This window comes from Moschus berezovskii, chromosome 11 (assembly GCF_049115385.1).
Source record: "Moschus berezovskii isolate FMDL1 chromosome 11, NW_MosBer_1.0, whole genome shotgun sequence".
In the NCBI taxonomy this organism is placed as follows: Eukaryota; Metazoa; Chordata; class Mammalia; order Artiodactyla; family Moschidae; genus Moschus; species Moschus berezovskii.
Window position 1 is genome coordinate 12,285,371 of NC_142470.1, and position 18,983 is coordinate 12,304,353.

An 18,983-nucleotide genomic window follows, 5' to 3' on the forward strand; every position below is an offset into this window, starting at 1 on the left:
TCCCCTATTCCTCTTCCCCCTGCCAGTCTTTTCAAGAATAGCTTCAGGAGATAATGCTCTATAGAGAGTGTCAGTACATTTCAGGTGACACAAATGGTGAAGGCATTTCATAGAAATGTGGCTTGTCACCATCGCACTGTTGACAGATCTATTAGTGCACCCTTTTCAATTTTCACTTTTCCCCCTTCGGTCTTACAGATTTCTGCAGACTTGATATTTTACAGTTGTTCTTGGAAGAGCCATTTTGTAATTGAGACTCTAGCATTGTTCAGGACAGACGGGACCAGGTCTTCCACAGGGCTCCAGCTCCCTTTCCTGAGCTAATTTAGGATCTGGCTTTGTCTGACCTCTCTCACCGCAGTAGAAAATATTTCCTTGGCTTTTTTACCCCTCCACCTTCCCTTTACATGGCAAAATATCTGTGTGGCTCCCCAGATGCATCCCATGTAGACATCTCAAGTTTGGTTTCTGCTACAAAATCGAGGCTGTTCCCAACAAAGACCTAATTTTCAAATGTACTGGGTTGCCACCTGGCCTCCTCTAACTCTGCATAGCAATGGTGACCCCACAGATATAATCAAGAACCCAACCTTGCCCTCTTCGCTCTTGCCTTGGGTTTGAATTGCAAATAGAAAAATGTGGGGCCAACCTGTGGAGAGGTCAACATGGTGTGTGGAGGTCCATCTCTAATATGACTGAGCAGGGCCCTTCTCCATCCCTCGTTCGTTTGTGCTGCAGACTTTCAAAGCCTCTGAAAGAGGAGCTTTCAAAGTATCCGTGTGACCATTGGCAAATAATTGTTAATAGAGACTGTAGTGTAGCTTTTATTCCATACCTGCTCCGCTTTAGCCCAACAACAAAAAAATGATGGATAACACATTTCTCTGGATAAATGGAGCAAGGTGGTCAAATTCTTCTATAGCTTGGCCTTCTTTGAAGTTTAACTTGCTCAAAATTAGGAAGAAGAAATGGCAAGGAATGCTACCCAGCCATCACTTTCTAAAGGGAAAATCAGTGCTTTCGTCCAGAGCCCCTCCCCACCAGACCTGGCCTGTTGGGAGGATGCTGCGTGGCTGGGCTATGGCTCTCAACAAACCTCCTTCTATTGCAGTGCTGTACACCACTGCACCGAATGCCCTCTTTTAAAAACAGTAGCTATTCACACACTCCTTTCCTATGAGGAACATTAAAATATTTATGTAAGGATGTCCCTTTTTTTTTTCTTTTTTTGCCTATTGGAGAACCCCTGAAAAATTATATTTTTTTCTTCATTATAAAATTAAAACGATTGAATCAATGGGCCCATTTCACAACCTTTTTTTTTCTTTTTTTGGCCATACCATGCAGCTTGCGGGATCTTAGTTCCCCAACCAGGGATTGAACCCGGCCCAGGCCGCAGCTGTGAAAGGGCCAGGTCCAAATCAGTGGACTGCCAGGGAATTCCCTCACAGCCCATTTTAAATATTTGATCTTTTAAAGATAAATCGAGCTTGTTGATTCAGAGTCTGTGTGATTGGAAGGAGCAGATTCACCGTTGAGTCAGAGAAGATTTGCGTTTCTGACGAAACATTTCCTAGTGTATTGAAGGGAGTGAGGCAGCACCTTTGGGGCTGGGAGACCCAGGTAAACTCTTGTAGGACAGACGTTTTCATACCGTATCACACAACTGTCAGCTCCCTGTCTCCGCTGCAGCCTCAAATCACAGAAATTCCAACTCTGGATACTATTTTGCTATCAATGTTCATACTGTAGTTTGCATTTGCTGTAGCACGAAGTAGACCGGAAAAGAAGGACACTGCACAGATCCAAACATGGAGACCAGGAAGCTCAGTCAGAGACGGTCTGCCCCAGCCTCACACCCACGAGAGCCTTCAAACCCCTCGCTCTGTGCTGTGGTGTTGGGGCCTCTGAAGCAGACAGATAAGCCGGATTCAGTCCTGCCAGTTTTTCTCATTTATAAAGTAGGGGAAATAATTTTTACTGAACTGTTGTAAGGACTAGAAGAAATTATGGGTTTAAACAGCAACACACAGTAGCCATTTGGCAAATGGGAGATTCCATCCTGTCTTGTCTGCTTCTATCCCGCATCTGGAGTGGCTGGTCTGCCCACACACCCGTGTGTGTGTACCCGGAGAGCATGGCTGGGCTGGGAGCCTCTCCCATTTGGTCCTCCACACAGCCACCAGAGTAGTCCTCCAGGCACCCTGCTCCCTGCCTCCCATGGGCCAGGAATGTTCTCCTGGAATCTCTGCCTCATGAAGTCATATAGCCTCAGCTCTCTCACCCCAGCTTCCACTCAAGACCACGCCAAGCCCCCTTCTTCCTCTGGGTTCCCGTCTCGGGACTCCTCCTAGGGACTCGGTCCCTGCCTTCTCCACAGGCAAGCGGAGATTAGACCCCAGGCATGATCTCTGATTCCAGCCTGGGGAAGGTGATAGAAATTGTATTCTTTTCTGACTCCTTTGTTGACCAAGGGATGGGAACTAACAATCTCCCCCTTCTGAACAGAGCGAGAAATCTACCAACCTTCAGCAGCCTCTTACCCGCAGCTCCATCTAGTGTCTTCCTCCTGTGTGACTCTTCAGGAAGGAACAGATTTACCCTGCCTGTTTCCTCCTTGATTTTTTTAAGGACATTTTGAGCATTTACACACACACAAAAAAAAAAAAAATTTGTGGAAAAAATTCAAGAAATCAACAAGGAAAAAAGGAAATTTTATAACCTGTATTTTCACTCACTGTATCCTGACCGTTTTTCAAAACACTAAATGTTTCCTGCACATGTTGTTGTTTTAAACAGCTACATACAGTTTTTTCTGATAGACATACATACAGTCACTAATCCCATTGCTAGACACTTTAGTTAGTTCCAGTGTTTTCTAGGCAAACATCCTTATAGGTAAACCTTGCAGGAATTCTGAATTATTTCATCTGGATAAATTTCTGAAAGTAGACTTAGTGGGCCAGAGGCTTTTTCCTCTTTTAGGGTTTTGATAGGAATTGCAGCTTGTGTTCCCAACCAGAAGAGTATGAGAGTTTTACCGCACTCTTTGCTGATGGCATCTCAGTTAATTCTTAAAGGACAGTTTCTTTAATCATAGGCACCAAGCATGGTGTTTTTGGATCCATGCAGTAGGTAAGATCTCTGCCGGTACCTGCAGGAGAGGGTGTGAATGGGCCCTGTTTCTGTCCCTACTGGGACTTCTCTTTCTCTGCTCTCTAGGATCCTGGGAGGAAGCAGTTTTCCTACCCCAGGTGAAAGAAATAGTGAGGAAGTTAACAGATTAGTGGGGCGAGCCCCAGGACTTTGTCAGAAATCTTGGGCACCTTTGGGTCTTCTCACTAAAGAGAATTAACATATATATTGATGCACAAGCACCTGTGTATACTAGACACATTTGGCTTCCAAATGTTCTATTCAGCTTTACAATAATTTGTTGCTATAGGGGTTTCTGAGGACAAGGTCACATCTGATGAGTTTTTGAGCACCTCCTTGACTCAGGATACCTTCTCTTGTGCTGTTCTCATGGGTCCATATGGTATAAATCACATCGCCCTGGGCTCCTCCGTTTTCTAGCTTTGTGGCCGTGGGTAACTTGCCCTCTCTGAGCCCTGTTTCCTCACCTATAAAAGAGCGATAATCCCATTTACTTTGTGGTTCTTGTGGAAGCTAAGTGTGATAGTGAAGGTCAAGGGTCTGGAGAAGTGACTGCAAGTAGTAGGCACTCAGTAGAGACAGGGAAGCTCTTCCTTTTAGATGGTGCTTTTTCCATTTTGCTGGGAATGAGTCTCATGTTCAATTTGCACAGGACTTAGACATTGTTCAAAGCTTCTTCACATCTCATCTCATTTAACCCTTTCTCTTAGCAGCTTTGAAGTTTGCCAAGCAGATGGTGGTCTCCCCGTTGTAAAAATAAAGAAATAGTTACGGAGAGGTTGAGTGAATTGGAAAGATCAGATAGCTAGTTAATGGTAAAAACAAAACCTAGGACATTTTTACTTGAAATTTTAACTTAAAAATTTAAGCTAAGACACTTTGCCCAAAACTACCACAGACATTTTAAAAAATAGCTATCATCTTATAGTTTTCATTACTCTCAGTATTTTCTTACTAGCTTGCCTTACTGCTTCATGTCTTTATTTTTCTCCCCAACCAGTCACATACCGTGCAATACTTTTGCTGAACTAAAAGTGAATTGTTTTGTTTGGCTTTTTTTAGCCTCTTCTGTATGTCCTCTCAGTAACCCCACGGGATCCATAATGCCCCTTGTGCCCTTTGTTACTTTCTGGCACAGAAGGAGTCCCTCCCTCTCTTTGTTCTACTTGACCTGAGCACCTTTGGGCAGCCCCTTTCCAAGAGAGCTGTTTCTAATTGGCTGGCTGCAGCTTCTCTCATCCCTGCGCCTCAGCCTGGCTGAGACTCAGGGGCCACTTGGTGCAAGCCCTACCTAGCAAAACCAAGAGGTCACCATCTCCATGTGTTGCTACCAAGCAGCACAGAGACTCAGCTGGGTGTATGGAATTGAATATATAGAGAGGAGGGGTGGGGGGAGCAATCCCTATTGTTTATTTATTTTTATTATAGTTGATTTGGGGCTTCCCTTGTAACTCAGTCAGTAAAGAATCTGCCTGCAATGCAGGAGACCTGGGTTTGATTCCTGGGTTGGGAAGATTCCCTGGAGAAGGAAATGGCAACCCACTCCAGTATCCTTGCCTGGAGAGTCCCATGGACAGAGGAGCCTGGCGGGCTACAGTCCATGTGGTCACAAGAGTTGGATACGACTTAGTGACTAAACCACCATAGTTGATTTACTCCCTATAGTTTATTGAGTGCCTTGTTAGTAGGTACTCAGTTATTATTATTGAGTACCATACATAGGACACTCCTGAGGAAAAATACTCTAGACATTTATGTTGCTTAATCATCTTTATTCCTCATAGCTACCATAGCTCCATCTTACAGGTGAGGAGACTGAGGCTCAAAGATGTTCCGTGTTTCTTCTTTAATGCATTATTATTTAGTAAGGGATCACTTTCCTCCACGTGCCACCATTCTCTCTATTTAACTCAGTAAGAACAATCAATTGTCAAGTCTTTTATGTGCAGAATTTAATGAATACTAAGGGTATGTATCTTGTAGACCAAAATGTGTATTTGTTTTTGCAATGAAAATAGTTCAGTTCAGTCGCTCAGTCGTCTCTTTGCAGCTCCATGGACTGCAGCACGCCAGGCTTCCCTGTCCATCACCAACTCCCAGAGCTTGCCCAAACTCATGTCTGTCGAGTCAGTGATGCCATCCAACATCTCATCCTCTGTCTGTATTTATTATTTTATTCTAGCTGTGAGTTATTTTTACCCAGTTAAAAAAAATGATTTAAATGTTTTTTACTTGTACATTTATTCTCTGTCTTGCTTAAAAAATTTAAGCAACTTTCTTGACTTGAATAAAGCCAAATGATCCACACTGCACAAGCTGGCACCATCCACGTCCTGAAGAACCCACAGGTATAGTCAGCTGCCAGCGTTAGGGAAAGGAGCATCACTGCTTTTTGCACACTGGGGTTTTTCTTTACCTTAAAATTCAACTTTATTTATCACAAGCACAAACTAAATGTGAATTTCTAAATTAAAAAAAAAAAAGATGACACTGGCTCCCTAAATTTTCTCCAGGTCATAGAATCCTAACTCAGACTCAAGTGTCTTTCTTCATTCTCTGCCGAAAAGACTAGGGTTAAGAAGGAGGGAGCAGGAACACACGGTTTTCACAAACAGTAACATCATCAGCGAACAAATGTGGAGAAAATGTCCACAATCACAAAACATCACAGTCATGCAAATTAAAACAACAACAAGGTCTAGCTTTTCACCTCTTAAATTAGCAATACATTTTTAAAACGGTATGGCTAACACGCATGGTAAAACTGATAATACTTCCATTGCTGGTAGTTGGTGTAAATTGGAAAGCAATTTGGTAGAATGAATAAAAAGCCTTAAAAATGTTTATATCTTTTGATTGAGCAATTACATTCCTAGGGATTTCTGTTAAATAATTAATCCAAAAGAAAGAAAGATGGCAGTGTTTATCCCTGTGATGTTTAGAAAGTTTAAAAAAAAAAATTAGGAGCAATCTAAATGCCCAGTATTAGTAAAAATGGTTTATTAAATTATTGAGTATCTGTTCAATGAAATATTATATATCCATTAAAATGATCATTCTAGTAACTGTATTGTACCATGGAAATGTTTATAGTAGAAGAAACAGAATGTAAAATTATGCACGAGTTGTGATTGCAAGTAATTTTTAAATGCCTGCGTGTGGACAGAGTGAATATATAAAAATTAAAGTAGCTGCGCGAGGTAGCAGGAGGAAAGGTCTTCCCCACTATTGTGAATTATTATGTTGTCTTTATAATGTAATGTGCATGATTTTGGTTTCCCCAAGTGAAAGGGCCAAGTTAGCCTTCCATTTCCTCCATCTCTAGCAGGAGGGTCCGAGAGGGGGTTCTTTGACCGGCGTGTTAGCAGTGGGGTGGGAAGTAGCCCCCATGCTCATGGCAGGGGTCATAACCCACATACCAACCCCCTGACGGGACTTCTCCCTGCAGGACATCACTGAGAATGGCTGTGCCCCCACCACAGAAGAGCAGCTGCCAAAGACTGCACCATCCCCACTGGTAGAGGCCAAGGACCCCAAGTTCCGAGAAGACCGGCGGCCAATCACAGTCCACTTTGGACAGGTATGTACCTGGCCCCTTGACTGGCCTGGGCTTTCTATTATGTTTTGGCAGACAATATAGCACATGTGGAGAATCCCATGGACAGAGGAGCCTGGTAGGCTGTGGTCCATGGGGTCGCAAAGAGTCAGACATGACTGAGGGACTTCACTTTTACTTTTCACTTTCATGCATTGGAGAAGGAAATGGCAACCCACTCCAGAGTTCTTGCCTGGAGAATCCTAGGGACGGGGGAGCCTGGTGGGCTGCCGTCTATGGGGTCGCACAGAGTCAGACATGACTGAAGCGACTTAGCAGCAGCAGCATAGCACATGTAAACAGTTTTTCATTTTGGCTCTCTCTGACAAAACAAAAAACTCCTTGGAGTTCTGCACATTGTCAAAGGTTCACTTGGTAGAAGCATGTTTCTAAAAAGGCGAATTTTCAGAAATTTTGAGAAGACAGTGTGGCTCTGGTCATAAACCAGCTCAACTGTTAAGTGAAGTCATTAAATGCAGCTGCTGCCTCCACATTCCAAGGTACTCGGTTTAAGGTGCCTCTGTTAGCTAAGCATCTCATTAGAATGCTTCAGCATCCCAGGCCCTTCTTTACACCGTCAAATAAAAGACAACAAGTGAAGTCTTAAAAAATCAATTAGGAGTTCTTTATTAATATACTTCCTGAAAATCAATATTGGGGGTTGTGCTTCTCAGAGTAAACACCCGCACTATAATTCTCGTGATCCGATTCTATAACCAACTTTTTTCAACCTGAGCATTTAAAACATTGTTCAGTTGTTTGATTTTTTTCCTCTTAAGTAAAACATAGAAACTGAAATTTTTCTTATCCATGTTCTATCAGTGGTTATATTTTTGGATGAAAAACATTGTATACCCTCCTCTTCTCTTGAATTGACTCTCTTGATGAGCCAAAGTCGTAATTTCTTGATTTGTGAGAAATGGCTGTTAGCAAGCTATGACTACAATAAGAATTCGCACAGTTACTCATTTTTAAGTCACTTGATTCTTAACCATTAATTAGATGAAGCATGATTAAAATAATCTTCATGATTTTATCTTTAATATGATGCTATGTTATCACCTAAAAGATCTAGAAGCATACATTTAAAACGTTCCTGCTTTTAACAGACATTTATCAAGTGCCTGCTATGTACCAGACTTTGAGCTATTTAGAAATGAAGGGAACGAATGAAACTGTGCGGTGGGTTATTATGGTGAGGGATGAGTTTGTTGAAACATAAGAATCTTCTCTGTAATCAATATTTGTAGATAATACATTCATACATCTTAAACTTGGAGCTATCTATCCCCCTTTTCTGATTTTACACTTTAAAGGGATGCTATAAAAATTGAAATGTAGTATAGGAAAGAGGCATCCACAGGGCAGTGCTCACTTGATTAATGATTATCTTCAAATTGCATCGGTGTTTGCACCCCAAGGAGCTGCCCCTTCCTGGGGTTCAAGCCCTGTTGGAGAAATCTTCACCCTAGCTCCCTGACTGTGTTTGCTGAAAGCGCAGCCCCCGGTCGGTCGGTTGTCACCAGCATGGCATTCCAGAGCCAGCTTCCTGCTTTCCTTTGTCCTCATTCCTGCACACACTAACCTACCCATGAAAAGAGCCCCTCTCTGGAGTTTGGAGCCCATTACAGAGAAAGAGGGGGCGGGAGAGAGGGATTTCATGGTGTTAAACATTCCATTTTCGAAACACAAAAAAGGAGGCCCTATTTGAAATGGAGAAAGACCTTCTTTCCATTTCAGCGAGAAGTAGAGATGCTTTAATGTCATTCCCAGCTAAATGCAGAATAAGAGTGTGTGCACTCACGGGTGGGGGATAAACAATTAAAAAAGCCACCCCAAACTCTGTTGAAATAAGCGCTGTCTGTGCCTTCACAGGCCTGTAAACTGGAGGGGATGACAGTGGCTTTTTTCCCCCGTTTGTCACTTCCCTCACGTGGCTGCCAGCATTATGCAAGTGTACAGGAAGGCAGGGTTTTTTTTTTTTTAATGCATGCATGCGGATTAAGGTCAAGCCCCAAGTATCAGCCATGCAGCGGGCTCTCCCTTCCAGCTGCAGCCACAGAGCCTACCCACAGCCGCGAGATGCCTTAATTGAGACGTGCTGTCAAAGTGACAAACACATTTGCATACAGTCTACACTCTATTTATTTTCTCTGGAAAGGTCTGCAGTCTGCTGTTGGTTGAACATTCTTAATCAGCTTGCTGTAAGTGAACTGCCAGCCAGCTCACTTGTGCCGCAGTTTCTTCATTAGGTGACAGATTAGCAGCAGGGGGGATGGGCCAGGGAAACCCAAGACCCCTTTCTTTTAACTCTTCCCAGCTTTGCCCCGGTGCTAGCTTGGCCTTCAGTCCTTCCCTGGGTGCCTGCTTTGATGAACCATTGACCAGAATAGGCAGTGTTTCTAGAGCACCTTCTACCGGCAGGCATGTGTTTCAGGGGCCATGCATTCTCAAAGAAGCCTTTTGAGTTCCATCTCAGAGTTTTTTGCCACACTCTCCTCTGTATTCTATCTGTACTATTTTTTTTTTCACTTCATATTTTTCTTTAAACAGACTCCAACCTGACGTTTATACTAATCTGACATTTTACTCTCTTCTTAAGCAGTGATATTGATAAACCCATAGATTGTCAATACTCTCCCAATATTTTCATAAGGTCTATCTAAAAAAATAAGGTCCATCCATGTATTACCCAAACTACTCATATAGCCCTAATAGTACGGATTCTCCTTTTGGAAAACTTGTGTCATTTTTGCCATACCCCTCTGAGGAAGAGATCATTAGCTGTATTTCGAGCCAGAGTCAGAGCTGAGGGACCTTCCCAGTACCATATTGCCAGTACAGGACAGTTCACCTCCAGAGCCCACTTCAGTTCCTTCACCAAGCAGAGACATCAGCTTCTGTTTGAAATGTCCAGTAAAGCTACTGTGTTCTGGAAAAATCATTTAAGCTAGCCAGACAGTGCACGCTAACCTCAGAAAGACTCTTGCCTTGAGTCTGTGTCCTGTGGATTTCATTCTTTAGGAACAATTATCTTTCCACTGGAGGCAGAGACTAGTGAGGTCTTGATTACATCCATCCCTCCACCTTGCAAAGTTAGTGCCCGTGAGGCCAGCCAGGGGACTCCATGGGGACCTGCGGCCCGCTGCACAGGGCGGGGGAGTGTTGCGGGGGGATGGCCTTTGCGGAGCCTTCAGGGGAGAAAAGGTGCTCTCTTGCCTCCGCTTCACTGGAGCTTCCTCTTTCAAGGCTATGACCATTTCTCCCTTTGATTCTGCATCTGTTCATCCATGTGTAAGATAAATAGATAAGTCCTTGTGGGGCATAATAAGGGTGACAGACCAGCAAATGGACAGCCCAACCCAGAGTGATGAGAACGTGAGAGAGGTGAGCCCAGGGCTCTCTGAGGGTCCCCACAGGGGCATCCTCTTTACCTGCAGGTCCATTGTATGTAGACCTAAGCTGGGCCCTATAACTAAAGGAAAACAAACTGAACTCTCTAGCCTTTCGTTTCTTCTCTAAAGCAGACAGAATGTAACACCACTCACAGTTCATCATGAGCCATGTCGATGGTTCCAAATAAGGGCAAGTAAATGGATTTTTAGTTAGCCTCTGCATCCTTAGCTAACTTCTTTAAAGAGTTCAAAAGTCTCTGACTTGAGAATATCTTTTCCTACCTTGGAAAATGTTTAGGTAGCGACTTAGCAGCAGCAGCAGCAAGGAGGCTGTAAATAACTTTTTTTCTCTCAAGTTCAGAATCAAATGAGAAAGAAGGCCCAGGAGACAGCCAAATGAGATAAGGATGCCAGTTTTTTGTTTGTTTGTTTTTACCAATAGGCTAAAAGGAGAATATGGCTTTAGACCTGAAGCCAAATGGGCTTGCTCAAACCTCATCTCTGAATTAAAAAGGCTGAGCTATGCCCACAGGAAATGTGGGCACTTTCAGGCATTGCCCAGGGTGTCTATGCACTGGCAGCTATGTGTGTATGGTAGGGCGTGGGGGAGGGCTGGGTGGTACCAGGAGCACAGAGCATGCTCAGTTCCGTCTCCCAGACTCAATGGGAGACACTTTCCCCTCCTGGCAGGTGAGAGCCAGAGGGCCCAGAGAGAACCTGAGGAGTCCCCACGCTTTTCTCTCCTGTATGGAGAAGTGGGCCTGCTTTTCTCTCTGTGGCTGGGGAAGGCGTGAGGAAGCCCCAACCTCCGCAGTAAGGTCTGGGCACCCCTTAGCCAGACATCTTGCCTTAATGCTTCCCCCTCTGAGGAATCCGCAGAGGGAGCACCCCCTGGAAACTCTGTTTAATTAGGTGGACAGGCTACTTGGTTCTTTCACTTCTGTACTCATCTAATTTTTTTTTTAACTTGGAAGACATTTACATTTATTTTTACTTTCCCGTATCACCAATCATGGGTGTGAGTGGCTAGTATCTCCATCAGGAAAATATGGCACTATCGAGTGACTATTATATCCAGTGGAGAACTCAGTCTTTGGTCACATCATTCAGGGCTCCTGGATGTGGTCCCATCAGCCCCTCTTTGAAAAGACCTATGTACTAATTTAGTTGAATCTTTTGTTTTCTTTGGCTGCACTGGGTCTTAATTGTGGCACATGGAAACTTCCTTGCAGCGTGTGGGAGCTAGTTCCCTGACAAGGCATCAAACCTCAGTCCCCTGCATTGGGAACACAAAGTCTTAGCCACTGGACCACCAGGAAGTCCCTTAATTGAATCTTTGATGTCAAGTAGTAAGGAAGATGGTCTTATAAATATCATACAGATGGGGAAACGGGCCCAGAAGATGTTTGCTTGAATTAGGAGCTAATTCTTATTCCACCACCACCAGCAGCCCTCTTCCCTCAACTGAGTGCAGCTCTCCCTCCCTGGGTTTGGGGACTAGACTGACAGTGGCACCCAGGGACACTGGATTCTAGTCCTGGACACGTGCTGCTGTGTGCTGTGGGCCTCGGCCGGAAACTGGGCCTTCTCAGGAGGTGGGAGGACAGGGCAGACCCACTCTAGGGCCCGCTTCATTGTGTTACCCCTAGTTGATCCTACAAACAAAGTAATTGCCTGCTTTCCAATCTGATAGAATCCAAAAAAGTGTGTACTGAAACGTGTCTATTCTCCCAGTTGAGCAAAGCTTTCTAAACCTCTTTAACATAAAGTTTGAAAAGCCAGTTAAACCAAAGCTCAAACTAAGCACTACCATGGCTTCTGGAGGCCTGGGATGGAGTGGTTTGGATACACCCTTAGGATCTGCCCCTGGAATGCAGTTGCCTATTTGTCTGTGCATGCGGAGAGTTCTGACTTTACAAGCGTGAGCCAGGTTGTTGAGTGCCAGGCTCAGTCTGGGCTGGAGAAGCTGCCCCGCCAGCGAATACCTTCCTGGCACCCTCAGCTCTGAGGAACCCCTCCACCCCATTGGGCTTAGAAGTCACACACAATTCCCTTCAACTCCACCGTTGCCTCCCACACACCTCCAACCGAGGTTCGCATCCTTCCCGACACCTCACCCCACAGGCTGAGGGTACACTGCCACCTACACATGTCCCTCTTCCTCTACCTCCCACCGCAGCGAGGTCCATCCAGGAGCCCGGGTCTGCTCCCCACCACCCTTCCAAGCCTCTCCCTTCTGCCCCGTGACACTGCCCAGCCCCTCTCCTGTCCACACCTCTGTCACAGCAGTGGGTCAGGCTGTGTTACCTCTCACTTGGACTGAGCCACAGCCTCCTAACTGACCTTCAGACTCAGCTGCACTGCATCCCCATACAGCCTCACCTGACCCACACACCAGTGGCCATGCCAGCTCCCTGCCCCTCGCCTTCCCTGCAGGTTCCACCATCACCCTTGACGTAGACCATGAGGCCCGTGATGATCTATCTGCCTGTCTGCCCTCAGAGCCGGTCCCTTTTGTAAGTCCTCCCGACTGAGTTGGTTGCTTCTGTCTTTCTGCTACCTCAGAACTTGGCACATGCAGTACATCTCACACAGCTTTGTAATCATATCTTTAATACCTGCCTGTGTCCTCCGATGAGAATGTGAGCCTGGAACGTCCACCACAGGGCTTGGCACTGACCTGGGCTTCAGTAAATGTCTTAGGGTTTTATTATTTATGTGGATTTTTCAATTGATTAATAATTGATTATTGTTTAAGTACTTTCTGTGTATCCAGGTTATTTGGTTTTATTTCAGTTGCTATGCTTATAATTCCATTCATTTGAAAAAAGGAAAATGAATATTCCATTAGTGGTCAAAAGCAAATTCCAAATCATCTTCCATAAATAAGGGTTTTGTTTCCAAGTAGAAACAGATTTGTATTATAGGAATTTAGATCCTGTCTCTTTCCATTTTGTGTTTTTATGAGCTCCTCAGGGCTAGTCCTAAATGCCCCAGGAAAAGAGGGGAGGTGAGGGGGCTCTGGGACACCCCAGGCCCCAAGAATGGGTGGACCTGGAGAGGAGGAGAGCTGGGAAAAGAGCAGACAAGGGAAGAGAACGTCTAGTGCCCTTGAATTCTTCCCAGAAAGCAAAAATTTCATCTGTAAAAGAGACTAAGCTGTATAACCAAATGCAAAATATGAACTTGGATTTGTTTTTTTAAGTATCAAAGATATTCTTTGAAAAGTTGGGAGATCTGAAGATGGACTGGGATGTTAGGTGACATGATAGAGCTATTGTTGATGTCATGGTTTTTAGGGGTTTATCTTTATGCCTCAGGGGTGTACACTTCGGTATGTAGGTAACGTCTGAAACTTGCTTTCAGAATGGTATGGCCAAAAAATTACACACACACACATATGTAACAGCCATTCACAGAGAGAGAGGGAAAGTAAATATGGTACCCCCCCATGCCCCCAGGAATTTAGCTGCTGAAAGGCAAAGGCTGATCAGCTGATGAAAGCAGTGTGGTTGAAGGTAAAGCATAGATTTTAGCATCAGGCAGCTCTGGGCTTAAATTTTCAGTTCTGGCACTAACAAGCTGGTAACCTGCACTCAGTAACTTAACCTCAGTGAGATCAGTTTTCTCAGATTTAAGGTGGGGATAGTAATATTCACATCACAGGTCCTTACAGGGATTAAGTGAGGCGCTGTCTGTCTGGTTCTGTGCTGGGCACAGGTGCTCAGTAAGCATCAGTCTCTTCCTCCAGGGGAGCAGAAGCAGAGCCAGATGTCAGTCACCCATGGACAGGGCCTCCCAGTCAGCCTGTCTGCCCAGCACCCGTCACCCAGCGTCCCTCAGAACATACACGCCTCAGTGGCAGCCACCCCGGCTCATGCACACATGTAACTGACCCACGTGTCTACACTCTTGTGGAAAGTCAGCTCTAAACCGAGGAGGGCTGGCATCGTGGGGCAGAGGGAGAGGCGCTGGGGTCACAGCCAGGAGATGGTGCCCAAATCTGACTCAGACATATGAGCAGAAGGGGCCTGGACGCAGGCTGGGGCCCCAGGCGTGAGTGAGAAGCAAACGTCGGGGTCTGCCGTCCAGAGTGCCTTCTTGGCCTGACTTACTGGCCATGCCTGCACAGACCACAAGGCAGAGCCCTCTGCAGCCTGCCCCTTCAATCCCTATTGTTTCCAAGTCATATTTCCCCCTTTTCCAGCACTCCTTTTTCCACTCTTTCAGCCATAGCTTTGTGTGAAAAAGCAGGCATGTCTGGGGTGGTCTCCTGCTCCATTCCCTCCAGCTCCTGCGTGCCAGCTGCAGGGTGACTGGAAGGCAGCTGTGCCCTCAGTGCTGGCAGGCGGCTGCAGAGCTCTTCTGACTCACTCTCTGCCATCGCCCAGAGCGATGGTAGTCCCCTGTGGGTTTGTTGGGTCTGTCTGGAGAGGGTGACTGGTAGGACACATGTGGCCTCACTTTCCCAAAAAGTCCAGGTAGCCCAGGACAGCTTTCTGATACAAAATTAACAAGGCCAGGCTTTGCTCCTGTGGGCAGCCATGTTCTACTTCAAGAGGAAAAACTTGCCAGTCAAAAAAGGGAGGTCAGATTCTGGAGATTCATAAGGATTGAGTTGAAAATCCAAGCAATTTCTTATTAAACATACGAAGTTTGCCTTCTCAGTATTCCTCTTGCCACAAGGAGTTCAAGGACTCCTGGCATGCCGTGGAAGGACTGAGCAATATCAGCAGCCAAATGAAAATCCAGGTTCAAAATTGCAATTTGCTTTCTAAGCTCCACCACCTGACCTCAATTCAGCACAAGTTAAGAGGACTGCAGAGGGCTAGGGGGTAGCATCCACCCACCTCCTGCTAGGTCTTGGGCAATTTGAGCAGTTTCACAGCACTCGGAGCTCCTCTTATGGTTGAAGAGCAGTGAGGGAGTAGAGGGCGACTGTGACATCAAATTGCTCACCATGGGCCAGGCACCTCACTGAGACCTAGAGAAGTGGGTCTATGTCCCAGTTCAGGTGCCAGACTGGACAATTCCTACAGGTTAGCCCAGTTAGTCCTTTCAGCCACAGCTGGGTCTCAGATATTGTCTCCTCTGCAAGGCCCAGAGAGGTTAGGGGATTAGCCAAGGCTTACAACTCAGAAGCAGCGGTCAAGATTCAGAACCGTTTGTCTATTAACAGACCTCAGGTTCAAACCCCAGCTCTGTGCTAAAAACCTGGCAGTTTCCTGCTGGGTTTGTCGTGATGGGATCTTGAGGCAGCCTAGGCAGGTGACCCAGGATCCCAGGATGTTGAACCACAGGTAATCCTTGTTCCTAGTTTCCTTCCAGACCCCAGGCCTTCTTCAATGTTTCTGGGCCTCAGTTGACACCAACACCTCAGTTGCACCCTGCACCTGGTGCACACTGCACACCAAACCCATCGCTAGACACCAAAGGCACACTGGCTACTTTCTTGGGTCTTGAATGCAAGGTAGAAACTGGACATGTGTAGGGGTTAGTACTGGGGGTGGCAGGAGCTAGTCCAGTCCCCAAGACCAGGGAATCTACATCAGTTAGGTTACTTTGGTTTGCAAGGGACATAAACCCCAAAAGGGAAATTGTTTCCTCATACCATCTTCAAGTATGGCTTGATCCAGATATTAAATCTCGTCAATCAGACCTATATTTGGCTGCATTTGGCTTGGCCTCCTCTGCTGGTGCCATTCTCAGGGGACTTTCCCTTCCTGGTGGCCAGGTGGCTGCAGCAGCTCCCAGTCATGTCCTACCAGGAGCGAGACAGCAGGAGAGAGTCACTTCCTGGTGACTGCCGCAGGAAGCATGGGGTCACATGCCTGTCTCAGAGCCTGTCATTGTGGCCAAGGGTTCCCTGGGTGCCAGGGATAGGGCTCTTGTGAAACACACACTAAGAAGGGAAGGAAGGGTGGTTCCTGGAAAGGAACTCAGGGGGCCTGTTATCAAAAGGGCAAACAGATTAAACTGATAGTGTGCACAGAGGCCAAACAGGAGCCATCGTCCGAGGCGCTTGTCCTCTTGTCTGATGGCAGAGAAAAGTCCATACACAGAGCAGTGGGCATTCTTGAAATCAAGAGCAGACATGGCGGAGAGTCAGGGTCAGAGGTCAACCAGGCACCAGATAGAGAGGGTACAAGTGAGTGTGTGGCAGGGAGATAGGAATCAGGGCTCGCAGATTACAGAGATGGACACAGTCGCCCGTGACAGCTTCCAGGGAGTGGGCTGTGCCAGGTCAGCAGCAACCCAGGGCCCAGGAGCAGAGAAAGAGCCAAGGTCACTTGTTAAGCAGATAATCATGGATACCCATTCTGTTCCACGCCTGTGAAAACGCTGATGATCACACAGCCATATCTCACCTTCAGGGGGCCTGCAATGTCACAGTGAGTGGTTTAGTGTCATCCTGTGGACAGAATCCATCTTGTGTGTAATCATGTCACGGGCCATCTCAAAATTCCTTTTTGTTTGTTTTAAACACCAACCAGTTTGGTTTGGGGGGGTGATTACCCGCCAACATGCTCCGGAGGCGCCTGTCACCTCATCACTGCTGACTTGCTGGAGATTCCTGTAGAGTAGACGCAATGCTTAACGAATGCCCTTGCTCTCCATCAGCTTCAAGGGCTGGGCAGAGAGCTCGCTGTCCTAGTTTATGTGGAGCAGCTTTCTTCAGGCCATGTCTCAGATACTTGGTGAAGGTTCTGAACCTGAGAGACCTAACACAGCCTATTCTAGGATGGGGTAGCAACTGACTTCAGTTAAGCCTGGAATTCCCTACACCCTGCCCACGCACTCCCCATGGCTTTCTCTGGCCGGTTGCAGTAGAGAATTCTTGCCTTCTAAACTGTTTCTTTGGCCCAAGGTAGAGCCTCCAGAAAGGTCCAACTGAAACACACCAAGGAATGGAAATCAGGCCACCTGGCGGGAAACTGGTGGTTGGATGAAGTTCGAGTCCAACAAGGCAGGAGATCTGAACTGGGCTTCCCACCCAGGGAGCTGTCTGTTGTCCTCCTTCCCTTGAACAGAGCTCTTCCCCAGCTCTGGCCTGTCCCCTCTGACTCCCCACTCTATGGGGAGCCCAGCTACCCCTGTGGCTTCCAGCATCTCCTTTGCTCTGGCAGCTCCAGTGTCTGCTTTTCATCCACTCCCGTCTCACGAGCTCCATTCACTGCACTGTCTTAGGCTGTCCTTGGCCTTCCCCAGACCTGCCACACCTTGGTTCCAGTTGGGCATCAGTCCCATATGCCCATGCATCCCTCATATCCCAGGGGTTGCCCGTCACTCTCGTTTGCTGATCTGGGAGGCACAAGGGACATCAGAAACATCAGCAAATAGTGAGATAGGCGAGCCCTTGAGCCCTCTGGAATAGGGGTCCCTCTCCAGGAGTCCCTCCCCAGGCACCGACATGCTGGATGATCAGGACTTACCCAGTCCCCCAGACCCCTCCCCAAACCCTGCCCACAGCTGGGCCTGCTGGGCTGGAGACACCTGCATCCATGACGTCAGGCCAGTTCCTTCTCACCCACAAGACTCTGCTAAGTGTCCACACCTGGGGCAGGGTCCCTTCCTCTCCTGAAATGCCCAACACAATTCCATATTCACTCCTTCACCAGCTGTTTGTGGGTACCTGCTCCAGGCCAGGCCCCGATCTGGTGCTAGGGGACCCAGAGACAATCGGCTCTTACTGTCTGCATTGCAGCAATGTCCTTCCTCTTCTGTCCAGCTAACAAAATGCTATCAACCTCTCAGGACCCACTCAAGCACTTTTTGCCCCACAAGGCTCCCTGACTCCTCCCAGCAGAGCCAGCCCCTCCCGGCTCTGGGCCAGCACTTTCCCTGTGCCAGCCTCACTGTCCCCAGACACGAATAATGGCCATCTCCTCCCCGTGACCTTAGCACTTCCCAGGGCCTGTGCAGATGAGTTGCCCAGGTTGTCTAGGGAGCGACTGAGTGGTCAACACTGACTACACGGAAGGCCCTGGGTCATGGGGAGGGGGGAAGCATCTCTGTGCACTCCCCATGCCCTTGAACTGCCAGTCAGTTCAGCAGAACAGGAGAGACCAAAAGGGGGGAGGGCTAGCTGTTGTTCTGCAGGCCTGTGTTCACTTGAGGACCCCTGCGTGTGGTGCCGTGCGAGTGCAACAGGCCTTCTGCGTCCCCTAAGTCTGTCTGTGTTCAGCAGTGTGACAGCAGGGCCTCTTTGCCAGAGGACTGACCAGAGCCCAAAAGCAGCGTTTCTTTTAAGGTCTGTGCTGGAGCAGCTCCCTGCCAGGTAGAGACTGAGCCCAGCAGGACAGGAGCAGGAAATCTGATTCAGCGAGACCAGAGGAGGCATTTTCTCAGATTAGAATTCTCTGTGCCAAAGGTGGAGAGTTTATCCCAGCATGGAAGGGGAAATAAAACATAATATATTGGAAATAAATTCTATCCCACAAGCACGATCCTCCAGGAGAGTCAGCTCAGTGTTGCTGGTGGGCCCCACCCCACGGCCATGGGAGCACTATGCCAGGAGCTGCCTGTCGCCTTGTCCCCCATCAATCCCTGAACCCTTTTGGGGATGAAGTGAATGGTTAACCTGGCCATGCTGGGGGGCTGGCGGCGGGGGGAGTGGTGTGACAAGGGCTGACTGGGAGATGGCAGGATGAGGAGGGGTCAGATGGGTCAAGTTGGTTTTCATGCTCATGCAGACCTACTCATGGAAGCCAGGCCCCTCAACAGGTATCACCTCCTTGAGTCTTCTCAACATCTTATGACATCGGTACAGTTGTTATTATCCCCAGAAAGCTGATGCTCAGAGAAGTCAAGCAACTTGCCCGAGATCACACTGTACG

At 47.1% G+C, this 18,983-nt stretch overlaps 1 protein-coding gene across 4 annotated transcripts in view; it reads left to right on the forward strand.

Annotated features, from left to right (window-relative positions):
- The window catches only part of DENND1A (DENN domain containing 1A), a 552,302-nt gene that overhangs the window by 492,663 nt on the left and 40,656 nt on the right, over nucleotides 1-18,983 (forward strand). For all 4 annotated transcript variants that reach the window (XM_055400903.2, XM_055400906.2, XM_055400904.2 and 1 more), the window contains exon 19: nucleotides 6,605-6,736. In XM_055400903.2, coding sequence (XP_055256878.1) covers nucleotides 6,605-6,736 — 132 coding nt within the window. The remainder of the gene's footprint in view (nucleotides 1-6,604; nucleotides 6,737-18,983) is intronic.